Source organism: Corvus kubaryi, unplaced genomic scaffold (assembly GCF_017639235.1).
Source record: "Corvus kubaryi isolate FWS band 111438036 unplaced genomic scaffold, C.kubaryi_AGA036_p1.0 135, whole genome shotgun sequence".
Taxonomy (NCBI): Eukaryota; Metazoa; Chordata; class Aves; order Passeriformes; family Corvidae; genus Corvus; species Corvus kubaryi.
This window is the reverse complement of record NW_024580669.1, coordinates 4,805,208-4,824,902: the sequence shown is the minus strand read 5'-3', so window position 1 is coordinate 4,824,902 and position 19,695 is coordinate 4,805,208. Positions and strand designations below refer to the sequence as shown.

General features: G+C 43.7%; 1 protein-coding gene across 3 annotated transcripts in view; it reads right to left on the bottom strand.

Annotated features, from left to right (window-relative positions):
* Nucleotides 1–19,695, bottom strand: part of CAMK1D (calcium/calmodulin dependent protein kinase ID) — a 210,877-nt gene that overhangs the window by 71,840 nt on the left and 119,342 nt on the right. For all 3 annotated transcript variants that reach the window (XM_042053008.1, XM_042053016.1, XM_042053027.1), the window contains exon 3: nucleotides 11,614–11,688. In XM_042053008.1, the coding sequence (XP_041908942.1) occupies nucleotides 11,614–11,688 (75 nt within the window). The remainder of the gene's footprint in view (nucleotides 1–11,613; nucleotides 11,689–19,695) is intronic.

Here is a 19,695-nt window from a genome sequence, read left to right as displayed (position 1 = left end):
TTCACTTTTACATGGAGGGACCACAGTACTCCTCAGTGAACAACTCCAGAGGCCAGACTCCAGTACTCATATTTCTTTTAACAACTTATTCCATGAAGAGCAGCACTGACTCAAGAAAAAAAAAAAAAAAAACCAAACAAAAAACAACAAACAAAATCCCAATTAATCTTACCCAGAATTAATAAGGAAGGTATTCTCTTTCTGAGAGCAGGGAAATTAAAAGACAAAGTGATCTGAGACCACAGTGTAAATCTGTGACAGCATGAGACGAGCTCTCAGATTTTCAGATCTGTGTGCTCTAACCACAAAAAACATCCTCACAAGACTTCAAGAGCAGCAGCCACTGGTTCCTGTTACACAGTGCTGGTAAACAGGCTAGAATATTTTTCCATATATAAAAAGACCTGTCCTTTACCCACTCTGCTACATTTTCCAGTTTAGAGAAGAATATTAGAATTCCTTTAGCAGGATAAACTCAGTCTTCCCAGCACATAAGAGACAGCCTAATGAGCACCTACCACTGAGATGCTGTATCTGCTTCTACTTTCTCTTCCATATGGCTCAGCTTCTGCTTTTGCCTCCTCCTCCTTTGAGCTGTGAGCTGTCTCCTCTGCCACTATCCCTGACACACCTTGTGCAGGAAGAACCCCTTGATGAAGATGCACACAAGTGGAGCGGGCTGAGAGCAGTGCTCAGGAAAGCTCAGCTACAGGTGAAAATCTATTACATGACTATCACTTGGCCACATTTCACAGCATGCTCCAAGGAAATTCAGGCCAGAGAGAAGCTCTAGACCTTCAGCTAACAGACAGCAGCTCATCAGTTATTTTGCTATTTTTCCTTTTCTTCCCACGTTTTTACTTGTGGTGTTGTGCAAACTTTTGCCTTTTTGCTCCAAACTTTCAAACATACACAGCCATGAAGGTAGTAGCAAATTTCTTGAGTTATTTCAGCTCAGGTGGGACCAGGATTAAAGGAGAGACTCTTCAAAAGCAGCTCTCTCCATCTTCCAGCAGCAACTCTGCCTGCTCCTGTCTGTAGGCATGAGCTCTCCCGCACATGTCACAAGCACTCCTCACTTCCATTCCATTATAAATAAATGCCCATACACATCAGAGGAACGGTCTTTCCCCAAAATGTTCCCACATGTTGTTTCCAGGAGCTGCCATGGCTCTTCTGACAGCGGTCACTTGTCAAAAGCAAGGAAAGGGATTCCAGCTGCAACCACGTTAAGTTGTGGAGGAAGAGAGTGCAAAATAAAATGCCTTTCCGTAGGAAATTTGCCTTTTAAAATACATTTCAGGCGGTGACACAATCTTCAGTGGCAGAGAGCTAACCTACATTTCCCTTGCCACCCTTCTGACAAGGCAGGACAGCACCAATGGGAAGCAAAACCTCTCTACAGCAAATACAGCTGCAAAAGCATCTGAAAAGAGCAGATTTAAAAGTTTCTGGCAGGGAGTCTTCAGCCCCAAGAAGCAAAATGTCAGGAGCACTTTCTGCAAGTGATCTTGCCCCATGCTTATAGGAAAACAAGCCTTAATGGACAGGAAAGACCCTGGGCTGCAGCAAGATAAATATTCCTGCAGATAAGCCTGGTGAGCAATCAGAGCAAGGTAATTTCTCTCTTCTCTGCTCAGCATTGCTTAATTATGGTTACACCTCTCCTATGTCACGGCACTGGGTAATGTTTTGCAGCAGGGTGACCATGAATTTTAGCATTCAGTATATCTGACACCACCTCACAAAAAGGAGCATCATAGTCATGGCAAAATGGATGCTTAGCTCTGTTTTCTCCTAAAGGAATAACCCCTTTTCTGGATCTGCAAGAGACTCACAGCAAAGTTTTCATGGTAAAAACCCTAAGGCAGAGAGAAATAGTTGCATGAATTTTAATTTTCTACCTGATTTTTAATATCACGGATGCCAAGCCCAGTTTTTAGTAATGCTGCCTCTGTTTATGTTAATGTAGGTCTTAAAATCTCAGCTCTCTTTCAGCGGATTTCAAACTGTATTTCCAACTCTTTCTTTACAATGCATTTTGGAGAATGGTATCTCCTTTCCTCAGGGACATATGGACACTTAAAGGCTCCACTACATCTCACTCAAGGATATCAGTGCTCCTTAGAGTATAATCAATTAGGGATGAAGAAAATAGAATTACAGAGTGGTTAAATGCTCCCTGCCAACAGAATAATCAGACAGAATAAACACCAAACTCCTCCAAACCATCTTCGGAACTAGGAGAACTAAAAGCCTTTTACTGCTAAGCCAGGATCACACAGGCCAAATGGGAATTTTGTCTTGGAGAAGGGAAAAGATGACATAAATACTTGGGTCTCTGAACACACTCTTCCTCCAATTTAAGAGGAAAAAATGGCCTTTACAGGCTAAGATATAACCATGTGGCATGAATCAGAATGAAATGAGCACATGTTCTATAAATGCATCAAAGAAAGGCTTCACCAGCAACAGTATTTTCTTTTTCTATAAAATGCTTAAAAAAGTAAAAGTTTGGCTACAGCAGACCTAACCACTGTTTCAGGGGGAAAAAAAAAAAAGAAAAACACAAAATCCTCCACATTCATTTTCCACTGAATAATTTTCCAGGGACAATGTTTAAAGCAGAAACCTATGGCAAGTACTTCTGCAGTCCTATGAAAATAGTTTCTGTAAGAGGAGATAACCACAGTACTGCAAAAGGAAGTCAAAACAGGGTTTCAAACAGCAGCCTGTATTTCCACTAAAAATTCTAGGTTTTACACTCTCCTGTTTAAGGCCACAACCCCCAGCCGGCCACAGAAATCTGTACGAATCAGCCTAAAAATACACCCTATGTAGAGTTTTTGGGGCAATATAGACAAAATGTTTAGTGAGACATCTTTTCTTTCAGTGTGAATGTGGATGGGAGGACGATGCTCCATCATCACCTGCTTAGTGGGCTCTTCTGGAATTTGTACACAGAGTCTGGGTAATGCAATGCACATGTAGCTGCAAGTTAACCCAGCACTGACTCTGGAGTCACTTACAGACTCTTAACCAGAGTCACCTACCTGACTGCATAACCTAGAACAGAGGCTGGAGCTGAGGCATGAGCATGCTTAGGAAATTGAACCTATTTTTCTGCCACAAAATCATAGAATGTCTTCTGGAACACACTGACATGTAACAGTCATCAGCCTCCTACCGTCCCTTTCACCACAGCCTGTAAACCCTCCTCCAGAAGGAAACTTTTAATAATGTTTTCCATTAAAAGAATGGACTTGGGAATGCCCACGTTCATTTTGCATCTTGCTTCAATGCTGTGTTATTTCACTTCAGAGCTTTCCAGGTTGTTATGAAAGGCCTTTTCCGTTTAAACGAGTGTAACCATTTAATCAGAATGACTCCACATCATGCCTGAGAGAGATCCTACTGTATCATAATGAATTCTCACACTGTGGCATTTATGGATTTAACATTTATTATATGCTTTGTTGCAAAGCCCCTGAACTAAACACCAGCTACTTAACTGACTTTGGTGCACCACAGTGTAAATTACCAGGAACTGAAAGAAGCAGAACTAAATCTAAAAGACTCATTCAGTGACTACGTGAACATCAAGTAACTAGCAATGAAACTTCTGGGCAAAGCATGAAAGGAAGGAGATGCTTATCCCAAGCCAACAAAATGGAAAGAAAATTGCTAGGGCTCTAAATAGCCACCTTCCTGCTGTTTGGAGAGAAAAGCCTCACTCCTGCTCTCAGGGAAGCAGTGATATTATACAGGATTACTGGCAGATATGTACTGCTGCCCCATCAATTGCCTGTTCCAGACCAAGCTGTACAATACAGGCACATACACCCCCATGCCCAGCTGCAAGAGAGCCCTAAATGGGGACTTAGTGAGGGAACTGCTGCTGGGCTGAAGGAAGAAACTCAAGTCGATGATGCCAAAACCTACTGATGTTAAAAAAAAAAAATCAATCAAAGCACGTACTGTCACCTGAAGGATTTGGCACCAGCCCTTGCTGGGGAGTGAACATTACATCAAATAACCCTCAGAAAGTACTTGTTTATTGTAATCACCAGCATAGGAAAACAAGCAGATTTATGAGGCCTTCAAATCTTTCTGTAACTATAAAAATTAATACATTAGAACAAGGTTTATTTTGAATTTTGGCCAAACCTCTTGTTTTCTTTATTGACAACAGCAGCTTTGCAACAATAGATATCTCAAAAGAAAAAATCCATTTTCATCTGAACTGTTCACATTTCTGTAAAAGCAAACAATGTTACAATGCTGTCTGTTCAATGAAAATGAGAAAATTTTTCTCCATTTCCTCTTTATTCACAAGGCTGTAGGGAAAAAAGATAATCACTCTCCATCAGGAGTAGCATGGCACTTTGATTAAAAAAAATCCCCAAACCCTTAGTGTTGCCTTGCTAATGAGTCCTTACTGGTATGTTTTGACTAAGGTAACAATAACAAGAGCAAGCTTTGGAACAAGGATGTTGACAATTGTCTCCACCTGTCGAAAGTGACAAAATATTCTAAGTGGAAATCATCACAAGAAAGTCTTTTGTAGTCTCCAAGGTGAAGAAGACTCTCACCATTCCTCTGTTGCTGTAGGAGGACTAGACTGTTGCCCAGGGACTCTCAAATGCCTGCTCTCAACCACAGCTGAAGCACAAGGAAGCAACATGACTGCTGCTCAGTGCCATTCCCAGGAAAAGGTGCCGTGTTTGGAGGAGACACGGGTACTAGGAGTTGCCAAAAATTCTGCCATAGCCAGAAAAAAACAAGAAGAAAAACCAAAAGTGCTGAGGGCAGGTAGGACTAGCCAATGAGCACATTCACACTTTCAGGATCAAAAAGAATCCACACAGTTGCAGGTGTCTAAAAGCCATTCTGGAGGTCAATCTGTGGTCTATTGATCTATTACCAATAAATTTGGCCACACTCTGATCTCTACCCTGACATTAATCTTTCCTAGTCCTCTTATAACCTCTCAGCCACTGGAGAAGGGGAGATCGTCCTTCATATTTAACATTGACCAGTGTAACCCAACTGATGGAATAATCTTTTTTTCCACAAAGGAAAAGATGTTAAATTGATGCTGGATTAATAACTGCTACCAAGTTCCCAGGGGCATGATGCCAAGGGCTAGTTTATGATGTAGTCAGCAGCTTGCAAAGCTCAAGTGGGAAAGTACTAAAGTACACTGAGATTGACTCCTTTAGCCTTTTAGCAGGGTTGCCTGTGTTGTTTAGTCAATATGCCTTCGGAAATTTTGATAAGGCTTAATTTTTTTTTTAGCTGTACTAACAGAACATACTCTGACTTCTGTAACCACTAGAAACAGGCTGGAACCAAAACTTGTATTTTCCATGCCTAAGTAATAAGGGCAATTTCAAAATCCAATATCCCAGCTCTGCAGTTTGGGCCCATATGTGCAGTATGGTCATGCTGAAGGCTGTGATGGGCCTAGGATTAATTTTCCTGAGCGCTTCTCCCACAGTCATGGCGTGACAGGCCCAGTTGTGTCACATGTGCTCAATCCTGTTGCTGCTGTCCCACTTTGCTTTCCCTCTTCGCCAGCTGGATTCATCCTTGGAGAGCTGTGCCTTCTATGCAGCGCAGTCCCCTCAGTTTGAGAACTTCTTGTCCACAAAAGCAGCAAAAGACTTTTTTCCACACTTATCTTGTTCCACTGCAGACTCACAAAGGTTGCTTTGCCCAAATACTGTTTCGCTCCATAAGATGTGTGGAAATGAAGCCTTGCCTAACTAGAGCCCCTAAGTTTCTGCTCAGCTGTGACGCAAAGTCAGAGCAAAGCTCCCTTGGCACCTCACAGACTCCATCCTGGTTTGCCCAGATGTGCATCAGCCTTCTTGGTACTGCAGTTTTTATGTAGCATTTGCTCAAAAACCCCACTAAAACCAAGTGTACAATTTATTCAATAACTGATTACTGTAAAATTCATGCTTATTTGTTTGACCACAAATTGAGAACAGGTCTTTCCCTGGCCCATCCATTAAGTGTCCTAGCCAATAAACCACAAGATCCATCTGCCACATGCATATATAATAATAATCTTACTCCTGTGCAGCAAAAGGAGGTGCAGGAAGCAGGGGATCCAAGCCTTTTGATCCATACTCAGTGTATTTTCAATGGACGTCAGGCACTAAACCAGGCTGACGCTTTTGAGACACCCCAGCCAAGCCAGTAGTACTGGAAACAAAGAAGAGCAGAGTCTGTGGGTGTGCAGCTGATGTCCCATCCTGTACCATGAAACAAACTGAATCCCTCCCACACAGTCATCAACTCCAGTGTTCGTCATTCCTAGTGGTGTTTCTCTTGTTACCATTACTGGCATTACTACTACTAACAATAACAAACTCACTATCCTTAGAGAAAAGTGCTGCTGATGGGGCCTCTCAGATGTTTGGACACAGGTGTTTTCTGCTCCTGAAAAACCTAGTAAGCTTTTATCATCCATTGGTAAGGCCCTGGAACAGGCTAACCAGAGAAGTTGTGGATATCTCATCCCTGTAAGTGTTTAAGGCCAGGCTGGATGGGGCTTTGAGCAACCTGGTCTAGTGGAAGGTGTCCCTGCCCAGAGCGGGGGGTTGGAACTACATGATCTTTAAGGTCCCTTCAAACCAAAACCATTCTTTGGGTCTATGATATAAATTCCATCGTGATTACAGAGAGATTTCCTTCTGTCTTCTGCATAAAGCTTACATAAAACCCCCCAAGTAGGGGAACAAGCCTCACCTAAGGAATGTGGTGTGGCAGATCTGTGTTTTGCTTTAATTAGCATCCTGATGTGATAGCGGCTTGGCGTGCAGATCGCTGTTTTGTAACACACCGAGTCCTTGCTAGACTCCGTAAGGAACCTGGCAAACACAGCGCTTCCTTCCATTGTCTGTTGTTTTTCTTGGAGGCTGAGTGTTTTCACTGAAATGTCACTTACATACACAGCTCATGCTCGGCTGCTCTCAGAGTGCACTCAGACACTGGGCTTTCAAAAAACAAAGTGAATTCAGCACTTAATCACAGCTTAGCACTCTGCTTACTTGCTAGGAAATCATACTGTTGAAAGGCAAAATCACAAGGAGAGTAGTTCCGGTAATAACAAAAACTTGTGCAGATTTTACCACCGGTGGGTACCTGCCTGTTTGAGCTGCCTCCAAGGCATTGGCAGGGTTGGAAGGCGCTTGTGTGTGGCAGGGCAGAGCTGATAAACAGCAGGAATGGGACACTGGGACTCTGAGCCTGCAAACTTGTGGGCAGGGCGTTCCTCAGTGCGTGACTTGCACCCGGCAGGAAGGAGCCTCCGTCATCTCAGCTCTTCTGTGATGGAAATCATCTGAATAATTCAGCAGAGTTAAGAGACCAAGCTGGAAAAACTTCAAGGTTGGGGGTTTAGGCTCAGCTTGGGCAGGGTTTTTTTGCAAAGGTAAGGAGAAGTACTTCAGGGTTGGGTCAAACAGGGTATTCACCCTAAAAACTTGTTCTCAGCAGAGATGCCAAAGCTTCAAAAGACATCACACAGGGAAAATACTCTGGTTTCTTTGGAGAACCAGAAACAGCAGCTGACAGGATCTACGTAAAGCAGCCTTGCCAAGGAAATCAGATCACAGATGCCCCAAAGAGGTGGAGCACTATACCAGACAGGCACTAGGGTTTTCACTTTCTTTAACTAAATCCTAGTATTAATAGGAATTCCTCTGGAGTTGTCAATATTCCTGACTCTGCAAAAAATTACAATGAAACTCAGAGGTGGGTCTTCAGCTTTGACCATCACTTATCTAGCTACACACTTCCCCAGGCTGCTCCATATATTTTGGAGGTGCGTTTTAGACCCATTTTCAGCTTGTTTTCCAAAGGCAGTGACACAATAACTCTCCACCCCAACTTGCTAGCCCTTAGTAATTTCTGACCCACTGGGTGAACTTCAACCAACTTTGACAGAAGAGATAGTAAAAATGTTAAGTTCCTACATATTTTAAGCAAAGATGGATGGATGGATGGATGGATGGATGGATGGATGGATGGATGGAGGAGAACAAGGAAATTACTGTCTTAATTGATTTTTAACATGGTCCCATATCTTTTGGAGAAGCAATAGCCCCAGGTCCTGTGGCTTTGACTAGTGTAGGTTACGCAAAATTCTCAGGGAAACCAAACTCTGCTGTTTCACGCTTCAGTGCAGGTGAACAATAGAGATGAAGTCAGAGCCCAGCCTTGGGCATCTGCTCTGATCTGCCCAGGCAGCATAGCCAGAAATGGTATTTGCAAATGGACCTGCAAAACTCAGGCAGAAAAGACATTTAGATTGGATTATTAGGAAAAATTTCTTCACTGAAAGGGTTGTCAAGCACAGGAACAGGCTACACAGGAAAGTGGTGGAGTCACCATCTCTGGAGGAACTTAAGATGTTAGATGTGGCACTTGGGGACATGGCTTAGTGGTGGGATTGGCAGTGACAGGTTAATGGTTGGACTCGATGATCTTTGTGGACTTTTCCAACCTAGATGATTCTAAGATTCCACATGCTTCTCTAAATCCATTTTTATGCATGATTTTCTAGCATGCAGAAAATGAATCCTCAATACCCAAAGAGGCTGATTATGCTAATGAAACATAAGTATCTGACATTACCAACTACAACAGATTATCAAGATCTTTCCCTATACTGAAATAAGGCAGATCACTGAGAAGATACAGTAGGGTAATTCTTACCAAATGGCACCAACAGCAACCAAAAATCCTATAACTGCTCATTAACAGAGCTCACTACTATACCAAAATAGTTCAATAAAACTATTTCTGAAAGCAATTTATTCCCCCCTGTCTTCTATAATATCCTCTGGGGAAGTCTCACCCAGCATCCAGAAGGAATGGAACTTTAAGAGTTTCATTTTAGTTTTTTGTCTTTGTTGCCTGTGTAGGTCTTAACAGTACTATAGGAAATCTAAGTTTGGGAAGGAGCAGATGTTTTCTTGGTTGGAAAGCACATCATCCTCACGGAAATACAACAAATGCTCTGCAGTATTTTTCTATAGTGCCTGCAAAATGTTGGCAGAGTCATCACAGGAGAGGCAGTGATTATCCTACATTTGTGTTCTGCTTTGCAGCTGCACCAGTAACCACCTCATACCACAGCTGAGCAATACTGTTGGGAGTGAAAGACAGCAAGGAGTTGCCCACAACCTTGCCAAACTTAGAGGCACTGGGTTGGAATATCTTGCATTTTGGGAAAATAAAGAAAGAAGAAATAGTCCAGCCCAGCCCTTTCTAAGGAACAGTATAACCCCTTGAGACAGCACATGAAATTCCAAGTTGTCGAATCCAGGAATCTCCAAACTGGACTTCTGGTCTAAGAAGGACTAAAAGGATTGGGTCAGTTTGAACAGCTCTGTGATGGCTTGTGCACAATATATGTGAGAACAAGGTGGTGAAACCAAAGTCAGAGATCTTATTTCCCCATGAACAAGCCAGGAAACATACAGGGCAGATTCACCAACAGCTACGTAACCCTGGGAAGAGCTCCCAAGGGGGACTGGCAGGAACAAATTAAGTGTCAAGTAGACATGGACAGCTGCCTCTTAACCTCCCTTCTTTTCAAGTCCAGCACAAACACTGAGACCTTTACTTGCCCATATCTTTGACAGAATAAATGAGGTGTGATATTTATCCTTCAAGTTGGCCTGCTAACAAGCATGGCTTTCATGTAAAAGTAGATGTACTCAAGGACAAACATAAACAGGCAGGCTTGGTCTGCCTTCAAAAGCCTTTTCCCACAGAGGTGGTGCAAGATGCTCAGGGGCTGTAATGTGAATTTTCCACAACATAACGGAGTGCTTGGAAGGCTGGTAATGAAAATGCTGTCCACACCACAAAATAATCCTTGGAAAGTATTAGCTAGATACCACTTAGCAAGCAATGACCCAGGGAGAAGGGCATATGGATTTGAGATCTTTTGTGTTCATGATACTGATCTTTGAGTGGCCCCGATTTTACCCCCTCTTTTCTGCAATTGAAATGTGGCTTTCTCAAAGCTGCTTGATCAGAACCCCTTCTGCTTCACAGAACCCAAGTTTTAAATGTAGACAAAATTAGGAGAAATTGTTTAGGAGACATACACAAAGATGAGAAGCTGAAAAACCCACAAGGAATCTAATAATAATCAAGGCAGAAATGTAAACAAATAGATAAGATACTTCATGCTGTGCAATGGTTCATAGCTATTGTATCAACAAGTTAGTGTTACCGTGGCAACAAGAGATTGTCTAAACATGCCTTCTTTCAAACAGGAATCCATGAAAGGAGGCATGCAGAATGGATTTTGAGCCTCCTGGACCTTGCACTGTTGCCACCCAACTCTTGATATCAATTGATCCCAAGCCCTACTATTGATGAAAATTCAGAAGCAGTGCAGAGGTTGCATCATCCTTCATGTAACATCCACAGAGATGAGGGTGAGTACCTGGCCTTGTCCTCTCCACCTTGGGATAACCCAGCCCTTTCCCAAAAAAGTGCAGAAAGATTATTCCCTGCATTCAGTTTAATGCTCTTGATCTATCTTGTAACACAAGGCACAGCTCTTTGTTGGAGCTGGGCACTGCTTGGAGCTGCCACCTCAAACGCTGCTGATGAGCTCCTGCCTCTGGCTTCAGCTGGGCATCTCACCCCAGAGGGCATCAGTGAACCTGTGGCCCTCTGGAGCAGCTAAATGTTTGGCCTTTGGAAAATTAATTGGCTGGGTTTACTAGTACAGCTATAACAGGAAGGATAATTCCCTAGTAAGTGTTGAATAGTGATCAAGTAGAAATTTATACCAAGATACAAACAGTGTCACCTCTGATTACAGAACTACACTTCAGATAACCCAAATATCCGGATGCAAGGATTTTATAAAAGTGATGGTTACGCTACATTAAACAAGCTAATAATAAGTAGGAATAATATCCATCTATTTTTTTAAAGAGATTAAACAAAACCAAGGATTTGTAAATCAACTTATCACAAAATTGGTACTTCCCACAATCCAGCTGGTTTGTTGGAATTTTTACAACATTATCCTGTGCAAGTCCTTTTGCAGCACTTGGGATTGAAATGTAGGGCTACAAAAACACACTAAAAATTTACAGGACACTATTCTCCCCACAATGCCAGCACAACAACTTCTGAGGACATCATCATGCCTGGACCTTACCAACAGACAAGGGACCAGCATTTTTCCCCAGGGCTGAGGTATTTAACCCCAGAGCTGCCTCTATCAGATGCTCCAGGCTTCCCTATGGCACATCTGGCTTTTCTCAGCTGTAATTTACTTCCACTGCCCTGTCTGTCTGTTCTGCTCTTTTTTTGAAGTGATCTCACAAAACCACTCTGGTTTGATTTGGGTGAGACTAGTCACAAAACAATTTAATTCCCAATTTCACAACAACCCAGCACATCATAACTGGAGATTTGGTTTTGACCATTCTCCAGGGATTTTGCAGTCTGTAGCACACAAGACAAATATGTCTCACATATCCCATCTTTCAGGTTAAAGGACAAACTCAGAACAAGAAGAGTTGGCAATTTTAACACAAAAACTTCATTAGGTTCAGTACTTACAACTGCATGACCAGATATAAATGGTTCGGGCTCTCATAGATGTCTTCCAGGGCAACTATATTTTCATGCTTGATCCTGAAAAAACACAAGGTAAGATAAGATGAAATAGTGATTTAATTTTTTTTTCACATGACTGCAAAACATAAAGCTATTTTTAACTACATACTACTTGTCAGTGTTTTATTCAACATCATAAACTTTTTGCAAGGACATGCAGTGATAGAACTGCAGGGATAATGGCTTTTAACTGAAAGAGCGTAGGTTTGGATTAGATATTTGGAAAAAATTCTTTACTCAGAGTGTGGTGAGGCACTGGCAGAAGCTGTTCAGGGAAGTTTCAGATGTCTCATCCCTGGAAGTGTTCAAGGCTGGATTGGATGGGGCTCTGAGCAACCTGATCTAATGGAAGGTCTCCCTGCCCAAGGCAGGGGGATTGGAACTAGATAATCTTTTGGGCCCTTTCAACAAAAGTAAACCGTCCAAAGTGCTTCACAGCCCAGAACACAGTCATTATTCAGAGAAATTTCTTTCAATCGTCTCTGAAGCCAAAATGTGTAAGGGTTAAGTATCTGAGGCATCAGAGGTTTACAGTTCCTGTGCCAGATGAACGAAGATGGTTGGTTGGAGGCTGAATTCTCAGGACAGCTGAGAATGCAGGGTGCAAGGGACACTTTCCTCAGAGTGAAAAGGTGTGACAGGGAATTCTCAGGACACCTTTGCTGCAGGGTGCAAGGGAGTCACAGAGGCAGGGTGCTGGCTGCTCGGGAGCAAGCAGGGATCTGAGCCCATGGAGAAGCTGGCACAGGGAATCAGCAGCCATATGACAGCCTCACACTCCCCACCAAATTCGTGCTGCTCTGATTTTAAGCCTGGTCTCGATGCCCAAAATTTCCCTGCAGCATTATTAAGCACTGTGTGCAACAGCTCCAAGAGCCTTCATGGCTTTTCTGTATCCTCACCATTCCCACCAAGCCCTTGCCAAAATGCTAGCTTTAAAGAGAAAAATCATCTCTACAAGCACACATCTAATTAGCTACTTCAGCAATGCCTCTATGGGTTTGTTCCTTAAATGTTTACAAATAAATTTGCAAAGGATATATTTAACTTGTGCAAACCCTGAAGAGACTACCCCAGTACAACCCCAGGGCAGAATATTAATTACAGCAATTGCAGACAATATTTTAAGAGCAAGAGAAAGATGGAAAATTCTAAGAGGCCACACATTAAGCAACAGATGGGTATGTTCAGAAGGAAAGTAAACATGCACTATCAGCAAATGCAAAACTCTCTGCATGTTTCTAGGTTCAAGTAGGTTAATTAAGATGCTTAATCATGTGTCAGGACCTTATCCTTTATGGTCACAAGCGTCCTAACACCTGTGTGGTGATGTGGAGAGCAGAAAGTCCCTTGTGCCCAGCAGGATCTTTCCTGTAAGCATGCAGACTAATTCAATTTCCTCTGAATTCACTGGAAAGGTTATGACTGACCTGAATTTATGCCCCTAATCAGTCATCAAAAGCTGTGTTCGTGCAAGGACTTTCACACACAGGAAATTTAAGATCAACAATACGCAAACTCAAATATAATGCACTGTGAGATGTTAGAGCAACAAATACATGACTTGGCTCTTCATTCTATCCAAATGGCTGGAAAATCCCATGATACTTCAGCAGAATTTCCAGGTAGGCTGCATCCCAAATTAAATTCTTAGTACTTGCAACAGGAAACCAATACATCACCCACTTGGCTTTACACAGCAAGTGCTTGGAAGCATTTATTTTGTTGTGCAGGTCTAGTGCCCAGTCCCTTAAGGGTTAGATAGGGCAAGGGCAGGTTTGCCCTGTTTAGCTTAGTTGAAGGTACGTAAGAAATGATATTTCAAGCAATTAGTAATTTTAAATGAAAATTATTATATCTATTTTTCCATTTTTCTTTATGCACCAACGCATATTCACATGACCCTTTGTGCTCCTCCTACCATCAGGATGATGGCAGTTTAACACAAACAATCTGCCATAATGTTTAAAGCCCCCAGTTTAGTCTGCGATACGGTTTTCACTAATGCTTTGCATTTCTGTTTTTGAGAACCTCAGAGGTTCCCCAGAGCAGCCTAACCAACCCCGTCTGGGACAGCTGCAGCAACCCCTCACCATCACACACATGGTCACCCACGGCGAACAGCCGGGGGGCAGAAGCCAGGAAAGAGCTCATCGGGGATGCAACGCTGAGCGCTGGGGCTGCCGCAAGACCCTCTCCCCTCCCTCATTTGCAAACCAAATGCGAACCGCGCCCTGTGCTCTCGGAGGGAGGGCGGATAAACCTGCTCAGTGCTGCAGAGAAGGGGGGAGAAAAGGTTTAGTCCCACCCCCGCGGGGTCCTCTGCAATCAGATGCATCTGCCCCTCTCTGAAATCAGACGCAGGACGTAAGCATGTGGGAAGACAGCAAATACGAAGTGTAATCTGGGAGAAGACAGCTGAGGAAGCTGAATCACCCCCAAAGGACACGAAGAGTAGTGTCTCATAGGGATGATGGCATTTGGAGCATGATGTCCCTTTGGGAGGTGATGTCTGTGCCTACCAGTCACCCCAGCTGCTGGTGGCTGCTGCACTCCGGGGGCAGGATGAGAAGGGGAGGAGGCATTTTTCTCCCCTTTCTCTCAGCCTCCTCAAGACCAGGAAGGCCTCAGTCGTGGTGTTGTGCAGTGTTTAATATCCATGGCAAAGTGCACATCGCACACCTGCAAATTAAGCAGCTTGTCCTGAACAGCATTTCTCTACTCAGAGGAACTCTCAAATGACAAGCTATTAAAAGGAAAATGGAATTCAAAATTTAAAAATCAGCAACATGGAGATTACTTGGGGTGAAGGCCACAGTTCAGAGAATTTTGGGGGTTGTGTTGCTGGAGCTGGACCAGACCAGCTGTGGACTTCCCAGCAGAGGTCACTGCCACCAGCAGCAGCTCCTCTGCCACTCACTCCAGAAATTCACACAGAAATTCATGTGCTGCTTTCTTCCCTTTAAAGCATAAGCAAGCAATCCCTTACAGCCTTGATACACAATAATTAATCCTTCAAGGATGAACAATGTTCATTTCAATAATACACTGGGGTTTGGGCAAACGGGTGTGGCATCATCACAAGGTTTTGTTGGCACCACAAAGTCCAATGGGGATCGGGTAAATCTGTCCCACTACTCTGCTAGCAGATCAACAGTGCCAGACATGTGAGTAACAGGCAGACACTCACTTCTGGTTTGCAGAGAAGCTTGGGTACATCAAGAGCCAAGAAAAGCACTGTGAAGTGGCAGCTACTTGCTGGTCGCGGATCAGGAAGGATTTGGGGATGGGCTAATTAACTCCACTTTTATCCCCCTCTAGGAGCACCAAGTGAGTCTTAAAGGTTCAGAGGATTCATTCTGCTAAGCCTCCAAATGCCTGCACGCAGCCCTGCAGAAATACTGGACTGTATGATCTCCTCAAGACCTGACAGGATCTATTATTTTAAAAGGTGCTGCTCTCACTTTACAGAAGGGGAAGCATTGTGCAGAAAAACTCTAAGTTTTTCTGTAATCACAAGAGAGAATGGAGCAGAGAGGGCCAAGATTCCTCAATCCCAGAGTAATATCTTAATCAGTGGGCCATATTGCTTCAATTCCTTCTCCTTCCCATCCCAGTGACAGAATCTTAACCCCACTTCTCTGTAGCCCTTCTCTTCCTTCTGTCCTCCCTCTCCAGACTCCTCCCTTCCCAATATGTGGCTCCCACACTGCAATAGATAAATCTGCCAGATTAACTCTGCACAAAGCAACTCATTGATGCTTCTGGGGTACGTGATGGTGCAATAATATGGCTGTATCAGATGGGACATGGACATGAACTGGGATGACATCATTTCTCATTACTTGTTTCCAAAGAAAGAAAAAAAGCCCTGAAAGTGAACATCAAAGCATGGACTTGCTTAAAGCAAATTAGATATGATTACGCAAATTGATATGAACTAAGGAAAATTGCCCTTACCACCTTTTCAACCTCCCTTTCATCACATTTGCTATTTTTCCTGATGCTCCTGCTCCGTCCTGGCAAACTCCATATGCTGCTTGCATGTCCTACATTCCGATGTGTCCCCAAAATTCCTCCATCTGTGGCACAAAGGGCAGGTGCCACCTCCAGCCACCACTGCTTTGTTCAATTTCAGAAATATTCTGAGGCCATTAGACAGAATGAAGATGTCTAGAAATAAAATTACAAATAAAGAGAGGCTAATTCTTTTTTAGACTCAGGACTTTTCACCCTACAAGGCTCATGAGATGCTGCAATCCGTGGGAAAAAGAAGAGGAAAATAAATCTAGGAGTGAGACTCAGGGAAACTGAAGTGTACAAAGAAAACATAAAGATGGATTAACCCTGGTAAGAAACTATGAAAAGTTTAGTATAAGAAAGAAACTATGAAAAGGAAGGATGGATTCCCCCTGTTCAGAGCAGCCCTGGGTTGGATGCTGTGCCTCAGGCAGACAGAAACCTCGGGGCTCGATGCAACCATGTAAAATTATCAAGCTTCCCCTCCAGACTTTCAGTCTATGACTCTGCCATGTGCTCTTACAAAGTATCAACAACACAAAAGAATGAAGGCAATGTTGCACTTGAGCAATATTTTAACACATGGCCAGACAAGATTTAAAGGAGCAAACTGAACTGGGCAACCAAGGACCTCAAGTGAGTTTTCTGGGCATGGCAGCTGCGCAAACAAGGGCTAACGAAAGAGTGTTTGATCTGCAGCAGAGCCCCAAGCGCAGACTGGCCCCCTTTGCTTGCTGTGGAGTCATTGCATTGATAGGGAAATTGTCATTTTCCCCTGACTGCTACTGCTGAAACACAAAAACATCCAGCTCCAAAGGGGCTGAAAGACATCCCTGAAACAAGATCTGACTTGACCAGGAGTGGTATTTGGCCCTGCATGGCAGTTCCCATCACGCCAAATGGGCTGTGCTGCAGCGCTGGAGTGGTGATGAGTACATGGCATGGCACCCCAGTGATGCTAAAATCCTCCCTTGCTCCTGGCTGGCACAGAGACATCACATCCTACTCACTGCCATGAGAAGTGCACAAGGCCCCATAGGTCCAGATCTAGCTCTAATGGATAATACTCACTTCAATGTTTGCCAAAAAAAATCTGAAAATCAATATATTCCATGGGCTTTGGCTGGAGATTGCTTTTAAGAAGCAAGGGATTAAAATTTGGAAGCTGATGTACAATAAGGGAAACTAAATCCTTTAATGACTGAGCTTTCTGTACATCTCTGCTGGCTCCTGACCATACCAGAGGCCAAAGAGCTGGCATTAAACCTGCGGCATGCTGCCCTGGATCATTAATTAGAGGGGCTGCACTCTGCACTGATAAAAGCAGAGAACCCAGATTTTGCTGTTGCTTTGGCTGCTGATCTGCCAGGAGAGCATGTGAAACACCCCAGCTACAATCCACAACTGAATCACTTACATTAACATCAATCATATTTAATACTGAAAAGCAGGATCAGTTAGAAGAGTACTACACAAAAACCTTGGGCAAACATGAGAGCTGCTAAAGTAGGGCAGGTTCCCCCCACAACAACTCTTTCCAAGTCAGTGTTACATTTGCAAGACCTGACATGTAATGCTGCACCTCCATGAGCAGCACATGTCACAGACAAAATGCCACAAGAAAGCACAAATAATTTTGTGAAAGCCAGAACTAGCAAAGCCTGAACCTGTAAGGTTTCGTGGCTTTGAGTAACCAAATGTCTTTGAGAATCAGTGTTTCATTATTCCCACACGTACCCTGGAGAGAGTTTTGCCAGCAGCATGAGGGTTGATGAATTCACCAGTTGGCCAAGGGAAGTGTTTAAATCACAGTTTCTGCTCTGGAGGACACTGAAAACTTATCTCTGCTCAGCTGTCTTATTTGTTTGAAATGAGTCAATAATTTCAACAGATAGTAGGATAGTCTCACACACGTTCACAGAGAGTGATCAGATCAGATTGCTTTCCACGTGAAAGAAAACTACCAAAAAATCTTCATGATGGCTCAGAATGATGTGAGGATGCATGGGAACAAGCCAGCCTGATCTCAAGGAGAAACCATGGCAAATCTGCTAAGAGGGGAACGAGGCTGAGTGAGATGGCAGGGGCTGGTATGAGGAAGGAAACTGGTGGCTGTCCTGGAAATGGCTGGCTGGCTGAAGCATAGCTCTTCCCACCATTCCTGCTCCCAAAAAACCTTCCAATATTGATTCTGTGCATGGGCCTTGCACTGCCTCACCTCAGTGCCATTCTTGTGACAAGGGGCCCAAAACTGACCCCAGGATTGGAGGTGCAGCCTCACCAGTGCTGAATACAGAGGGACAGCCACTGCCCTGGTCCTGCTGGCCACACTATTGCTGATGTTTGGGATATGAAAGGGAGGGAGGAGAGTGTGGTGCCTCACATCGTACGTGTCCAGTTGATTTTCAAGGGTCCAAATTGTAAGAGGCTGCCAGATTGATGCCACCAAGTCAACCACCTTCCCCTGAAATGGGCACCATGGAGACAGCTTTAGAAGAAAGGTGGAAGGTTTAATGACCCTGACATTAATTTCTACTGTTCCATATCGCCCACAACGTCCTCCCCCCGCAGCCAGCAAGAACGTGGTCCAGCAGTGGTGACGGCTTCTGCGGCTGCAGAAAGGGCGTTGGTCCCCACCATCTCAGGGCAGCAGTCTCCCTCTAACTCACAAACACACATGCAAATAATGTAAAACTTAGAGAAGCCTCGGCTCAGACACAGAGCAGAGATGTGAACAAAACCAGGCAGATCTCAGCTGCTCAGCAAAGGTGGCTCTACAGAGTCTGAAAAGCCAAAATATCTGGTTTTTCTCTCCTACTACACTTAAGATTGCTGGCATTTTTTGAAGTTATATCCTTAATTTGCCTATACCAAAGAGCTGGAGGAGGTTTGCTGGATTCAGTACTGAATATTCCCTTGCGTTAAAAATAAAAGAGAGCTCATTTTTATGAGCTGAAACATAGAAATGGTGCTATGTCCCCATGCCAGACGGTGTTTCTCGACCTCCTCTGATCTCCTACCACCTTTTGTTCCCACCCACACTTGCTCTAACAACTGGGCAAGGGAGAGCTAATTCCATCTCAAAGCCAGATAGTTCAGTGCCCATATGCTGACTACCTGGCCAAATTAGTTAAATCTCTGTGGCTGGAAGGACAAGGAGTTGAACTTTGTGGTCACATGGGGGCTTCAAAACACACACTGCTCACAACACAGGAAGTAAATTAATTTCTTCACTAATATTTTTAAGATCGCTGTGCTTCTGTCAGATTAATTTGGTCTGCTTTGGAAAACCAGCTAGAAGAGAAAGACCCTGAATGCCCTAGAAGATGGTACACAAAGGTAAACATGGAGAGATGAGTCACTTCATAACCTTCCCTCAGCTGTGACTGAAGAGCAGACTGTGACAAAAAGCGCCAGTCTTGGTAGCAAGCAGCAAGTGGCTCAGAGCAGGTGTCTGAAGGAAGTAGGAACAGTCAAAATTCAGGAGAGGGATGCCCACCAAAGACCTACTTCTATTAGCCTTAGAACATGGTGATGATTTTAAAATTAACGTGGTTTCCAGTTTAGTTTTTTCACAACTTAACACTTCAATTAGGCATGTAATTTTCTGTATGCAAAGCAATGGGCCAGGATGGGATTTGTCCTGATCCAGCATCTTAGCAGGATGCTGAGTGATTCTGCTGTCAGTGCAGCTGCCTCCTCTGGGACCCATGTGGAGGAGAAAGGACAGGGAGGTCTCAGGACACTTTGTCTCATGATTATACAACTTGACCCCTCTCCATTTCATTTTCCAGATCCTACCCATCACCTCTATAACCTCCTGTACTCAGGAGTGAAGAGCCAGAAATATCTCCATCCATTTCAATGGCCTTTCCTCCCTAGCACTGCATGTCTTCTACAGCAAATCCCAGCCTTATGTACCATGTGCATAAAATGTTCTCATGAGATTTCAGAGTAATAAAGTCAAGCTGGAGACATTCTACAGCTGGAAACCTGAGCTGTGGA